Consider the following 14533-nt stretch of genomic DNA (forward strand, 5'->3'; position numbering starts at 1 on the left):
GCTGTTAATCTGGTGCCCAGCTCCATGTGTTCTTTTCCCTCAGAGGTGCTTGTGAGGTGGGGGTTCTAGGCCAGTGGTATGGTGACAGGTTGCACATGCCGGGGAGAGGGTGGCAGGTCAGTGCCCAGCACATAGCATGTGCTAGACAGACTTGTACAGTCACTTGCCCACCTGTTGGGGACAGGTTGGGGGCAAGGGAAGAGTCTACGCCTCAGTCGCTCTAGCCTGAACAAGAGTGCAAGGTCAGCTCTGCCACTCTGGGACTCTGGGACCTTAGGCAAGCTCTTGAATCTCTCCATGCGTCAGTTTCCTCTTTGGTAAACTGAGATGATGTGTGATGAAGAGTCATGGTGCTGGGCGGCACCTGTGGCTCAGTGAGTAGGGCACTGGCCCCATATACTGAGGGTGGTGGGTTCAAACTGGGCCCCACCCAAATTGCAACAAAAAATAGCTGGGCATTGTGGCGGGCACCTGAATTGTCTCAGCTACTCGGGAGGCTGAGGCAAGAGACTTGGCTAAGCCCAAGAGCTGGAGGTTGCTGTGAGCTGTGATGCCATGGCACTGTACGAGGGTGATAAAGTGAAACTCTGTCTCTAAAATTAAAAAAAAAAAAAAGGAGTCATGGCCCTGTACCCTGCCAGGCAGCCTTATATTATATAGCCTCAGCACACTGCACACTGCAGGGCAGGCTGTCTTGCTACAGGTGTGCTGTGCCACAGGTCCCCTGCTCCTTGTAGAGGCCCAGCAAGAACCTTACGCAATCCCTGCCCCCTCCCCTCCCGTCCCCTGCCTGCCTGGGACCCATGATTGCTCAGCCAGATCCCCACCCTGTCAGCTCTCATCTAGGGCCTTAGACATAAATTAGCTAAGGGTTCCCATGAGACTAGACACTTTGTTCCTTAGCCATTGATTGGCTCTCTTTCTGTGGTGGACCTGGGAGACAGCAGGGAAATGCAGCGTCCACCATGCTCTGTGGTCAAGTCTGCAGGAGTCTAATTTATAATCCAGGTCAAGTTTGGTAGGCCAGTGCTTTCTGCAGTCTGCCAGTGCCCCAGAAACCTTTCCTGCTGCCTGCTCCCTCTCTGATCCATATGGGGGAAGGACTGGCTTGGTATAGGTGTGAGTAGAGAAGGAAGCTATAGAGTGGTAGAAAAAAATGGCACAGAGGAATGTGCATCCCATCCCCAGGGCACAGGCTGCATGCGGTATGGTGCCCAGGCAGGGAAGCAGAGGCTCTGTGACTCTCCACCATGGCCCTGGGGCTGCTTTCTCTCCTGTGGCCAGAAAGAAGTCTTTTGGGAGGCTGTATTTTCTTGATGTTCTTAGGAAAATGATGGCTACTCTGGAGATGCTTCTTCAAGCCAAGTTTTCCCATATCCTCCCCCTTCCCTGTACTGTTGTTACTTAAAGAGGTCCTCTGGACACGTCTCACAAGTCCCCAAGAAGCCCCTGAAGCAGCTTTGGGGTCCTGGCTCTAGGGTAACTTTACTCAGGTCTCCTATGCAACACAGACCAGGCCCCTGCTTTGATCTTACGGGGTCACTTGTCTGGAGGAGAGGTTTAGCCCAGCATTTAGGCAGGGGGCCTAGAGCAGGGGAAGAGTGCTGGATGGCCTGCCCCTGGATGGCCTGCCCCTGGATGGCCTGCCCCTGGATGGCCTGCCCCTGCTCTGGGCCTCAGGCCTGTGATCAGAGCAGATCCTCCCTGCACCCAATCCCTAGCTCCCATTGGCCCAAGTGGCCACATCTAATCCCCTCCAACTCTTTGGCACAGCTCTGGCTAACCTGCCTGTCTGGGCTCTTGCCTCCGTGAGTTCCCTAGGAGCCCCATAATATCCTTGTACAAAGCACAGCCCAGTTGTGTCACTAACTGTGGGAGCCTTCCTGACCTTCTCAGGCTGAGTCAAAGATAGGTCTCCTTTGTTCCCTATCTCTGTGGTCAGGTGGGCTCACCTGTGTATTAGAAGTGCAGGTGATGGTCTCCTGACCCGCTCCCCTTCTGTGAGTCCAACTATGGCGGATTAGACCAGGGATGGACGCCTGCCTGGGTTGAGCCTCTCAGATGTCCCTTGGGAGACACTTTAAACCAAGTGTCTCTGAGACCAAGTGCTCATGGCTGGGCCCTGATGCAGATTGCAAGCCCCTTGCCTGGCCCCTGGGCCACCTGGGCCTTTCTCTTCGAGCCCTGATGAGCTTGCTTGAGCTAATCTTGGATTTTATTCCTTTAACCAAGCACACCTGTACCAACCTTTGTCTTCACCACTCTGCGCTCAATCTCTCTGCAGCTGGCTCGGCGCCTGTGGCTCAAGTGGCTAAGGCGCCAGCCGCATACACCTAAGGTGGTGGGTTCGAATCCCCAGCCCGGGCCTGCCAAACACCAATGATGGCTGCAACCAAAAAATGGCCGGGCACTGTGGCAGGCACCTGTGGTCCCAGCTACTTGGGAGGCTGAGGCAGGAGACTCGCTTGAGCCCAGGAGTTGGAGGTTGCTGTGAGCGTGATGCCATGGCACTCTACCCAGGGGGATAGCTTGAGGCTCCATCTCAAAAAAAAAAAAAAATCTCTCTGCAGCTGACCTCCTCCTTGTCCCCTCTTGGGACCCTCCGTGGAGCAGGAGTATGTGGCCTTACAGGCACAGTTGGGTGCGGAGACTTAATGACCCCCCTCAGGAGACTTCTGGACATGGTAGCCTGGGTCCTGTAGGGCATTGCCAAGGACATTTGCGTGTGAACTATAACTTATTCCTCATGGGTGTTGGAGTTTAAACATTGAAGGCCAGGACTGTGTATTTTACCCTTCTCCAGGAGTGTGGAGCAGAGTGGTCACTATGCTCCTGATTGAGGGTGTGGCTCAAGGATCTGAGGACTTGCTGCCCAGGTGCCCTGCTCTGCCTGCTTCTCCTTCCCCCTCAGGTAGGGCAGGCAGGGGTTCTCTTAGCAGGGAAGAAGCCCCATCTGCTGACCAAGAATGGCTGTGGCCACTGGTGCTTGAGGCCCTAAAAGACTTATGAATGCTATAGGGAAAAATGTCCCAGCACACTGCTGCTGAGCCTCCCCCAGAGAGGAACTGTCAGCTTAGGGCTCTTCTCCCTGATTCAGTGGAGTTGACTCTGCTTCTGATCTGGCAAGTCAGATGAGTGTCCAAGCAGGTGTCTAGGCCCAAGGTAGGCTCTCAGCAAGAGAGCAGCAAGCCCTTCACACGTGCCTGCGGGGTCCTGCCCTTGGTCCACACAGCAGCCTGGGGTTGTGGCCCTCTGTGCAGACACAGGCGCAATGAAGGGAATGGTTCAGTACATTTACCCTGGCCAGGGGTGAGCAAAATAGGAGCAGGTAGGACGACAGGCTTATAGGCCAGGAAGTGAGAGGGTATTCAGAGTCGCTAGGATGTGAGGCAATGAAAGCCTAGGCCCAGAGCTAGGGAAGGCAAGCAAGGGACCTGAGGGGCAGGGAAGGACAGCTTGGCCAGGGAGGATGGGTGCTGTGGAAAGGGTAGAGGCCTGGTATTGTGTAGTCCTCGGTGCCAGGCCCACCTCTGCCTGCTGCCAGCTGCTCCCTTACAGTACAGCACTGCCTTGAGTGCTGAGGGTAAGATGGCCCATGTAGGATGCTTAGCCACCACTGTGAAGACCAAAGATGGGAGGGTGGCTGGCCAGGCAGCTGGAGGGGAAAGCCTGCTCTCTAGGCCAGTGAGATGGTCCCCAAGAACACTGAGGCATCCAGCTCATGCCCACCCTCTTACCCTGTGCTACAGTTCCCCAGGCCTGAATTCTACCAGGAGGCCCATTGCCAGAGAGCAGCCTCTTGAGCACTGTGGCCGGAGCCCAGCCCTCTGAGCCTGAGAAGCAGTGTCACAGGCACAGAGCACTGCTGCTCCCTGACAGACAAGTCAGGGCTACCATGTGGACTGGTGGGAGTTCCCCTGGGAGAAGGGGAGCTTGGTCAGGCAAGGGCCTCGGCAGTGCTTGCCTTGGGCATTCTGAGGCCATATTCCTAGCTGCACCGAGGAAGAGATCCTTTCCAGAAGTGCATCCCACAGCCTGATGATCAAAGCCCACGACCAGAGCCACCTAGAGCTGCGGGATCGATGTCTGCAGGAGCCGCTGCTCATTGCGGTTTGCCAGTGCAGCCAGGAAGGAGGAGGACGCCTGAGCAGCCCACACACTCACTTCCAACCTACTTCTTGTTTCCTCAGAACCTCCAGTGGGCCCGCGACGTGTTGCTAGGCAGCAGTATCCCATGGCAACAGCTGCAGCACATGCCGGCACAGGGGCTCTTCTGCGAGAGGAACAAGACCAATTTCTTCAATGTGAGTACTTTTGCCTTGTTGATTTCTGAGACTGCTTGGTGCCACTGCTTTTCACTGAAGGTGCACAAATTGACCTTTTGGGTGATGTTCCCAGGGCCACAGGTGTGTGGCCACGCAGGGTGGCACAGTTGAGAGTTTGCCAGGCTTGGGAATGCGGCTGTGGGGCTGTGTTTGCTGAGTGACTTCTGGCAAGTCGCTGCTCCCTCTTAGCTCCAGTTTGCTGGTCTGTGGGGAGAGGCATGGATGAGCTTAGTCTGTTCTATGAAGTCCCACGTGTTCCAAGGCACTCAGGCGGTGGTGAGAGGGGCTCCAGGCCTGTGGAGCAGCCCCCCTCACTGGTCTGTGGTCTTGGACACCAAGGACATTCTGACAAATCCAGGTTAACTGCTCAAAAAATAAAAAGTGTGGCAGTGCTGGGCTTTCAGTGCCCATTCAGCCCTGACATTCTGTGTTGGTTGGAGACCCACTCCTTGAGCAGGATATGGCCTGTCAGCCTTCCATCTCTGAGGCCTGCATGTGCCCCTCCTAGACACCCCACCTGGACCCAGCCCTCCCTCACTTGCCTCTATCTCTAAGTCCTCATCTGTTCTCCATCACCCCTCCCAGTATAGCCAGCTTCCAACTGGGTGGCTTTGGCAGGTCACAGCTCCTCTGAGCTCTGCTCTCTTCCATTTTTCCTAATTCCCTGTTGTAGAGACTCCAAAGGGTGGGGTTGGCCTGAGCAGGAGCTGAGGAGGGCAGGTCTCAGGTCTGGAGGGGTGTGACAAAGGCTGGTTCTCAGGACATGTGGGCAGGCAGGTCCCCACTAAGCCAGCCAGCAGATGGGAGTGTCTGGGGCTGTGGCTCCTGCTGTCTTCCAGGCTGGAACTTTTGGGGGCAGGGTGGGAGCTCCAAAGCCTAGGAGCCCTGCATCTGCTCACCCTCTCTCTGCTGGTATTTTATAGATGAGTGATAGGCACCATTGGTGATCAGTCTGTATAGCACTAAGGGATTTGCCATGAAAGAGAGGCACCCTCCCACCCTCATGCCTAGGCAGCCACCCTGTCCTTCAGAGGACATTACACTGTCCATCTACAAACCAGTGTAGATGGACCAGTGTCCATACTACAAACCAGTATGGACATGTGCACAGAGGGCAGAAGTACACACGCTTCCACCCCTTGTCTGTTCCCACTTAGCAGCATCTCTTAGAGCAGTGGTTCTCAACCTGTGGGTCGTGACCCATTTGAGGGGTCTCCTGCATATCAGCTATTTACATTACAATTCATAACAATAGCAAAATTACAGTCATGATGTAGCAACGAAAATAATTTTATGGTTGGAGGTCACCACAACATGAGGAACTATATTAAAGGGTCACGGCATTAGGAAGGTTGCGAACCACTTTCTTAGAGAGTGTTTTAGGACTTAACCACTGTTTTTAACAGATGCATAGTACTCTCAAAATAGGGGTATCTCACAGTTTACCTACCCATCCCCTATTGATTCCTAATTCCTGTTACAGAGACTCTAAAGGGTGGGGTTGACCTGAACAGGAGCTGAGCAGGCAGGTCTCAGGTCAGCACTGTTACTCTGTTACTACAAATAGTGTTTCATATATATGCATCCTTGCACATTCGTGGGAATCCATTTCTAGAATAAATTCCCAGAAATAGAATTCCTGGGTCAGAAGGTTTCTGGGGCCTTTAAAGTCTTCATAGATAACAACCTTCTAAGATCCAGTCTACACTGCTAACCTTAGGCTCATTTTTTCAGATCTCGTCAACACTCTGTATTATTGAACTTCTTAATATTTGCTTTTCAGTAGATGAAAATGATATCTTGTTTCATTCATAATAAATGAGAATTGATCAAGATATCATGTTAACATTTTTTTTTTTGAGACAAAGTCTCACTATGTCGCCCTCAGTACTCAGTAGAGTGCTGTGTCGTCACAGCTCATGGCAACCTCAAAGTCTTGGGCTTAAGCAGTTCTCTTTGCCTCAGCCTCCCAAGTAACTGGGACTACAGGCGCCTGCCACAGTGTCTGGCTATTTTTATTATTGTTGTTGTTGCAGTTGCTTAGCTGGCCCAGGTCAGGTTTGAACCCGCTACCTTCGGTGTATGTGACAGTTTTTGAAGACTGTGTGAGTCATTTGGGATCACAGCGTCAGTGCCAACAGTCCACACACACAGCAGAGTACACACCCCTCTGCCCACCCCCAGGCACGATACTCTTCTCAGAGGTAGTTCTGTGAGCCCCTGGGCTGTACTTGTTTCTGAATATGTGTGTACTAAAACAAGTTTGTCTTGTAGCTTTTAGACACATGTATATGTGTGTGCTTTTTGGCAGCTTGCTTTTTCCTCCAACACTAAGTCTTAGAAGTTTTCATGTGAGGTCAGGGCATTGTGCTCTCCATAGCTGCTGCCCAGTCTGCGTGGGTAAACATGAGCAGAGCCCAGTCTCTGCTCTCCTGGCCCAGTCTGCATGGGTGGATGCGGGCAGGGGCCAGTTTCTGCTCTCTCGGCCCAGTCTGCATGGGTAGACGTGAATAGAGGCCAGTCCCCTCTCTCCTGACCCAGTCTGCATGGGCAGGGGCTGGTCTCTGCTCTCCCAGCCCAGTCTGCATGGGTGGACGTGGGCAGGGGCTGGTCTCTGCTCTCCCAGCTCAGTCTGCATGTGTGGACGTGGGCAGGGGCTGGTCTCTGCTCTCCCAGCCCAGTCTGCATGGGTGGACGTGGGCGAGGGCCGGTCTCTGCTCTCCTGGCCCAGTCTGTGTAGTTACTAGCCTAGTCTGCATGGGTAGACGTGAGCAACAGCCAGTCTTTGCTCTCCCAGCCTCTTGGGTATGCGTCTTGGTGCTGTTGCCATGTGGCCAGGCTGGACCAGGGGAGGGGTTCACTGAGTGTTTGTGGATTAATTCCATTCATCCCTTTTCCCTTAATAGATGGTCTCCTAGCACATTCTCTAGGTCTAGCCAGTGCTGGGTGTGGGAGACGGGGAGATCCCTGCCCTCGGTTACTGGACGCTCAAGGCTCATGGTAGAGCACTGTATGAATGTCTTTGTGCAGGGCCATCATAGGCTGCCAGAGGGGAGGGACAGGAAGCAGAGCCCCCACCGGCAGGGTGGGTAAGCTTAGCCAGAAGGGGGCTAGAGAGGGAGGCCAGAATTAGAAGTACTCTTGACCCCCTCAGGGGAGTGGTGAGTGTGAGGGTTGGATGAGTGGGACCTCAGATTTCTGTGTCAGTTTCCCTGATGGGAGGTCCTTTCCTCTCCCACCAGGCAGAAAAGTCTAGTCTTTGCCAAAACAGAGCCAGACTCATTTGACATTGCGGGTAGAGGGCCTGGTCCAGGCCTGCTGCTGGTCCTTTTGCAGCATTGGGAGAGATTGGCAGAAGACACATGGCCAGGCTGGAAACAGTGGCTCACGCCTATAATCCTAGCAATCTGGGAGGCCAAGGTAGGAGGATCACTCAAGGTTAGGAGTTTGAGAACACCCTGAGCAAGAGCAAGACCCCATCTCTACCAAAAATAGAAAAAAATTAGCTGGGTATGGTAACATACAGCACACACCTATAGTAGTCCCAGCTGTTTTGAAGGCTGAGGCAGGAGGATTGCTCGAGCCCAGGAGTTTGAGGTTGTGGTAAGCTATCATGATGCCACTGCACTCTAGCCAGGGCCACAGAGACCATGTCTCAAGAAGGGAAGAAAAGGAAAGGAAAGAAAAGAAAAGAAAAGAAATGCAGCCAGGTGATTCAGTGATGGCTTCTCAGGCTAAGTGCACAGAACAGGTAGCCAAGGACAGCACTGAGGCCTGGGGTGGGCCTGCAGTGTACTGCTATAGGACCTCTCCGGAGCCCATGCCAGGCTCAAGGGACTGCAGAGAGGGAGGAGCAGGGGCAGGCCTCCCTGGGCAGAAGGGCCCAGGAAAGCAGGTACCAAAGCTGGGTGGTAGTGCTGCTGGGTGTCTCCCAACACCGTGGAAGCTAAGGGGTTGTTTCTAAACTTGTGGGACTACCGGCACAGGCCTGCATGGGCTGAAGCCAGGCTGCTTTGTCTGGTAAACTTCCCTATCTGGTAGTTGATTCAGAAACGTGATTCCCATAGTAACCAAGCCAGAGATGATTTTCCCTCCTTCCCCAGAATGTTTGCTTATTTTAGCACACGGGTTTTTTCTTGTTTCAACCCAGTTTCCAGTCTCCAAAAGAAGCAAAGGGAGCTGAGATCCAGGCTGGCATTGCCTCCTGTGTCTGAGGCTGGTATAGTGTGTGCAGTGGCTGTGGCCAGAGTTTGAGAGAGCAGAGGGGAAGTGTTGCCCTGCTGTGGCTGTGCACAGTGTCTCATCCACAGCTGCTCTGCACCCTGGGGGGTTTGCCTGCTGTTCAGGTAGGCAGTCCCAGAGCCCTGGGTCACTGAGAAGAGCACAGATTTGGGGCACATCTCAGCTCTAAACCATACCACCCCTCACTTGACTCTCACAGGCATTGGCTGACATAGGCAGGTGATCCCAACAGGTGAACAGCAGCTCTTGGCACATGTCCCACTGCCACACAACTTACCCTATGACCAGAAATTGTGCTTCCACAGAGGCCTTGGGACTCATCAGTGAATCCCAGTATCCCTCAACTGATCCCAGAGGCCAATGCTGGGATGTGACAGAAGCAGGGGCCAGGGGGATCCCAATTAACACTTGGCCAGGGCCCTCCAGAAGCCCAAGGCCCTGCCCTGGCTTGAGTCAAGCAGTTTGAGTTGTGGAGAGCAGCCACAGCAGATGTGCCGACCACACAGGCCCCTTCCATGCAGCCTGGCCCCTCAGGGGATGCCTAAGGATGCTGGACATGTTCCCGCGGCTCTAGTCCCTGCCGTAGGGCACTGTACTGTCTGCCAGTGTAGACGTCTGCCCTCGTTCCAATGGAAGAGTGGTTGTTAGTTCTCTACTGTTACAGAAACTGCTTTTTCTGGTCTCCTTCCTCGCCCAAAGTCTCCAGATCAGATGCCTAAAGGTGGAGGCTGGGACACAGGCCCTGCGGGTCCAGTGCTTCTACACAGTGGCATGTGGTTCTGCAGCACAGGCCAGGCTCCCTCCCCAGCTATTATCCTCCCCACCCCAGCACATAGAACTTGAGAGGGCTTCAGTCTGTGTTTCCCAAGTAACTAAGGAGACTGAGCCCTTTCCCATGCCAGCATCCAGTCCCCTGTGTCTGCATGCTCTCCCCTGCCTGGTGGCCACCACACAGGCCCTGGTGGTTTTTTGTCCTGACTTTGTGTTGCTTAAATTAATGAGCAGTACAGTCCATCAGGAGCTGCATTGATCTCTTTAAGGGATCTGTGCTGTGTGCCATCCCCAGCTTTGGAGCCTGAGGACTCAGCAAGGGCCTTAATGTGGTCTGTGGAGAAGAAGACCCTCAATGTCTGGGCATCAGGAACTGGCTGTTGGTCTCCCCCCAGTTCCTGGTGCCCCATACCAGCCAGGGTTGGGGGAAAGGAGAGGAGGTCTCTAAAGCCCCTGGTACTTCATCTTTTTCAGTTAAGAATCAGTTTTATCCCTTCTGTTCCTTGCAAGTAGTTGGCTGTGTGACCCTAGCAGAGTTCTCCAACTCCCTTTCAGTAAGCTGATGGCAGGTGTTAGGGAAGGATAGGTGCAGTGGACCCACCTTCCAGACCTGGCCTCAGCCAAGGCTGTTCCCCTTAGGGAGAATTGGTGGTCCAGAAGGAAGCTGTTGGAGCCCAGCAGACCCCCAGCTGGGAAGCTCATCTAAAACAGCATTGCCATTGCCCTCCTAACACCTCCCCCTGGCTCAGTGCCCAGCAGGCAGGGCATGCCTTATGACTGTGAATTCCTCCTACCCTAGAGAATTCCCTGGGATGAATTCCTAAGAAGCAGCAGCCCCAGAGCAGGGGGAACAGGTACATCCTGGCTCAACCCATGGCCAGAGCTCATGGTCTGTGCCTGAGACATCCACCTCCTATTGCAGGGCCAGATCTGTCCCCCTCCCTGCCAGCCCCTTGGACTTAGCCCCTCGGACTTGCCCCCTCTTCCTCTCATCTCTGGCTCTCCAGAGGCATTGTGTCTGGTGGGCCTGCAGGTGGATTCTGCCTCCAGATGCCAGTGAAGACCCAGGAAAGAGGTGCTGGTGTCCACTCAGCTCCTGGTGCCCCACACCACCCCGCTTCCCAGTGGGTTACATGAGCCCCAGGGCCATCGGCACCGTGTGTTCCTGCCCACCCTCTGTCATTGGCCCAGGGAACATAGGGACAAGAAGAGCCTGGTTTGCCCCCAGGTAGTCCCATATCCCTTCTCCCCACTCCAGACCAGTCGTGGCTGATTCTTGTTCCACCTCTGCCTGTTCTTTTGCCCATACTTAAAGGCACATGTTGACCTCATATAAACCCACTGTGTGCCAGATGCTGGGCCAGCTGCAGTGTCAATGGGGCTCAGCTCTGCAGGCCAGTCCACAAGGCTGGATCATTAATCAGTCCCCTTTTCACAGAGGTACCAGGAGGTACTTGCCCAAGGTCCCATGACCAGTCCATGCTAGAGGAAGGATATGAACCTTACTCTGTCTAGCACTAAAGCCCATGCATTGTGGCTGGCAGTTTTGAGGGAGAGAGGATAGCCAAGGGGCCTGCTGGTTCTTACCCTGGGATTGGCCCAGCTGTCCTAGGTGAGACTGCTACCCAATTTGCCTATGGTTTGGATAAGCAGGGTGGGGTGGTGGTAGGCTGGAGGACATGGGCATCTAGCCCTGCTCTAGGAGGTAAGGCTGAGATTCCAGGCCAATAAGGACCAATGACTGAGCTGTGGGACTAAACAGGGCTGCCCTTTGGGGCTGGGACTGCACCCTTAGCTAGCTGGGCTCAAGGCCTGTTTGATGTGGCCCTGAGTGGCTGGCTAGCTGAGTTGTACCACTCTCCACAGTAGGCCCCTAGACCCATGCAGGGCTTGAGCTCTTGAGGCTGAGAGTGATGACAGTGGTGGCTGCCACTGTCCCTACAGCACCAGAGCATCTGAGCCTGGCCATATCTGACCTTGTTTGGGACCCAGTAGGGAGCAGCTGCCCATGGCAGCAGTGGCAGGACTGTCCCCAGATACAAGCACTCACTAGGGCTTACTGAGGGTGCCTCCTGCGGTCCCCCACAGCAGGGGTCCTCAAACTTTTTAAACAGGGGGCCAGTTCACTGTCCCTCAGACTGTTGGAGGGCTGGACTGCGGGCCCCGGGACAAGTGGGCTGCTAAGCAGGACAGGCAGCAGTGGCAAAAACACCCAACGGGCTGTCCTCGGCAGGCCACAGTTTGAGGATCCCTGCCCCACAGCATGTCTGTGAGGTGTGTGTAGTATTACCATCTTCACTGGGCAGCTGGAGAGGTGATTAGGCTGTGAAAGCCAAATTTTTTATTCAATTTTATATTTTCAAGACAGGATCTCGTTCTATCACTCAGGCTAGAGTACAGCAGCCTCACCATAGCTCACAGCAACCTAGTCTTCAGGGTTGAAGGGATCCTCTTGCCTCAGCCTCCCAAGTAGTTGGGACTACAGGCACCTGCCACACCTGGCGACTTTTTCTATTTTTTTATAGAGATGGGAGTCTCACTCTTGCTGAAGCTGTTCTCAAACTCCTGGCTTCAAGCAACCCTCCTGCCTTGGCCTCCCAGAGTGCTAGGATTACAAACATGAACCACTGTGCCTGCCTCAAAAATCTCTGCCCACTGGGCTAGTCAAAGGTCTGCCTCCTCCCCTTGGGCTACAGTGCCTAGGGCCGTTTTCAGGCCTGGCTAAGGCCACTTCCCAGCTGACTCAGCTGCTCTGGGTGCTGGGAGAGAATGATACAGAAGGGATACCTGTTAGGTATGCTTCTGATACTCACCATGGCAGACCAGGGCCCTTTGGGGGATGCAGACGCTGAGGGAATGGCCCACAAGCATGCAGCGAGCCAGTGGCCAGACTGGGATTCTGACTCCAGGGCCCACAGCCTGTGCCATCATGTCTCTCAGAACTCAGAGGCCATACGTGACCTCTCTGTTCCAGTAGTGATGTCTGCTGTGGGCATGCAGTGGGGAGGGGCAGAAGAGTGACAGACTTGTGTCCTTGCCCTGCTTTGTCCTGCCTCCCTTCCACAGGTAAAGTCTCGTGCCCCGCCCTTGCTCTTGATGGTCTGAAAGCAGGCTGACACCTCCCACTGGGAGGCAATCCTCATAGGTCCCTGGGCCAGATGATCAGATGCACGGAGCATTGAGTGCTAGTGCCACAAAGCCCAGAGCTACAGTGGATTTGAGGCAAGACTGGGATAGATGGGAGGATCATGGAAACTAGGACTGGTGGGCTACCCTCTCCCCAATTTGTAGAAACCACAAGTCCCCCCAAACTCCTGCCTCCCTTTTTGGCACCTTGCTTGTCATTCTCTTGCCCCTCCTGCTGTAGGCCTAGGCCTCCCTCAGGACCACGTTCAGGCCCATCTCAACCTGCCAGTGGGGTTGTTTCTGCATCTGGGGTGTCCCTCCCAGGTGCTCCTGTGCTCAGCATGTAGCCCAGCCCTACAGAGGGCCGGCCTCCTCAGCAAGTTCCAGGCCCAGCCTGTGCCCCCCACAGGAGTCGTTTTGGCACATGTGCTTTTTTGAGGCACCGAGGCTTGAGTAAGTCCCTACCCCTCCTAGAGCCAAGCCCACATCACCTGAGGTGAGGACGCATGGACGGTGTGAGAAAGACAGAGGAGGGTGATGACAGAGGATGTGCCTGAGAAGGATAGAACAACAGGGCCAGGATGCAGTGTGGGGACACAGGCAGTGCCACCAGCTCAGCAGGGAGGCCTCCTGGAGCCACAGGGTTGGTAACTGGCTGCCGCTGGGCCCCGCCCACCCAGGCCAGTGGAGGAGCACCTCCCACAGGGGGCGCCAGCCTGCCGTGAATGCACTGCAGGGATGGGGCAGGGGCCAGGGCGCTGGGACAGCTGCCTATCTACCACCCTCCTGGGGTGCTGGAACTCTGCATCCAGTGTGTCTGCACACAGTGGCTTGTTGTATCCTCAGAACTCAGGAAATAGGTGATGCCATGTCCCTGTCTTACAGAGGAGAAAATGGAGACTCAGCCACACAGCATGTTGGCGCCTGAGCCAAAATTTAGGTGTTAGAACTAAGTCAGTGGGGTAGAAATGGCAGCCAGTGGACGAGTTTCAGAGATGGGCAGTAAGAAGGATCCAGAATGCCCATGGCCTGATGGGATGAGGGGCAGATGAGTAAGGCCAGGGAGTACAGGAAGTGGCCTGGGTGGGTGCAGGCCTGGTCTCAGCTCTGCTCTGATACTCCAGGCCTGTGTGCCCTGTGTGTCCTGCATGTGTGTGTCTACCCTCCTGTGGAGAGGGTGCTGGGACACCACTGAGGGAAGAGTGGCATCCTCGGTGGAGATGCCACATGGGCCTGTGCAGGGGCGGGAGGGTGCAGCTTATTGTCCCCCTGTTTCCCCAGGGCTGATCTCAGCACTAGCGTCATTTGTTTCTTAGCTGAAATGGTCTGGAACTGGCTGTAGCTTTTCCTCTTGCTGGTGAGGAAAGAGGCTGGGCTTCTGCTCCTGGCCCTGCCCTTGCTGACTGTGACCTAGGCAGGTCACCTGGCCTCCCTGAACTGCTGTGGCCTCAGTAGGATCACCCGAGCTGTGCAGCAGCACTGTACTCCTGTCAGCAAGTCGTGCCACAGTGGGAATCAGAGGACAGAAAAGAAAGGGAAAAGTTTAAATTGAGGAAATACAAGCTACTTGGCTGTAGTAGGAATTGCAGCAATAGTGCTATTTTTAGCATTGCTGAGATGATCTATGGGCCAATTGTACAAGCAGAGTAAACAAAAGAAACACTTCAAGTTCTCCAGAGAAAAAGAGGTCCTATTTTTAAGAGTCATAAAAGAGTTAGCAAACTTTGTGTGGATTCTAAGCTTATCTCCAGCTCTCCTTCCTTCCTATGTCCTGAGTTCTATAGGCTTTGTGGAACTTCACAGCTTCCAGCGTGGGCAGCTCCCATGTTCAGTCTGGTGCAAGTACCAAAGTCCTCCCTGTCCCATCCTTGCTTCTTTGAGGGCTACTTCCCACCTGGGAAGGTGTGGCATAACCTCACTGAGGGGGAAGGACATGGAGTGGTGGCAGAACAAGGCCACAGGATGCCCAGGCCCACGCCCTGATAGGACCAGGGCACAGAGGCAAACTCCTGCCAAGCCAGGCCCTCTGCTCTCACAATGGGATTTAAAAAAAAAAACAAAAGGCTCGG

At 54.4% G+C, this 14533-nt stretch overlaps 1 protein-coding gene across 1 annotated transcript in view; it reads left to right on the forward strand.

Moving 5' to 3' along the window:
* CABIN1 (calcineurin binding protein 1) overlaps positions 1 to 14533 on the forward strand; it is a 172723-nt gene that overhangs the window by 113472 nt on the left and 44718 nt on the right. Inside the window, exon 29 of the mRNA XM_023508926.1 lies at positions 4191 to 4304. Within this exon, the coding sequence (XP_023364694.1) occupies positions 4191 to 4304 (114 nt within the window). The remainder of the gene's footprint in view (positions 1 to 4190; positions 4305 to 14533) is intronic.

The sequence above is a fragment of the Otolemur garnettii genome, unplaced genomic scaffold (assembly GCF_000181295.1).
Source record: "Otolemur garnettii isolate 467f Iridium unplaced genomic scaffold, OtoGar3 scaffold00292, whole genome shotgun sequence".
NCBI classification, from domain to species: domain Eukaryota; kingdom Metazoa; phylum Chordata; class Mammalia; order Primates; family Galagidae; genus Otolemur; species Otolemur garnettii.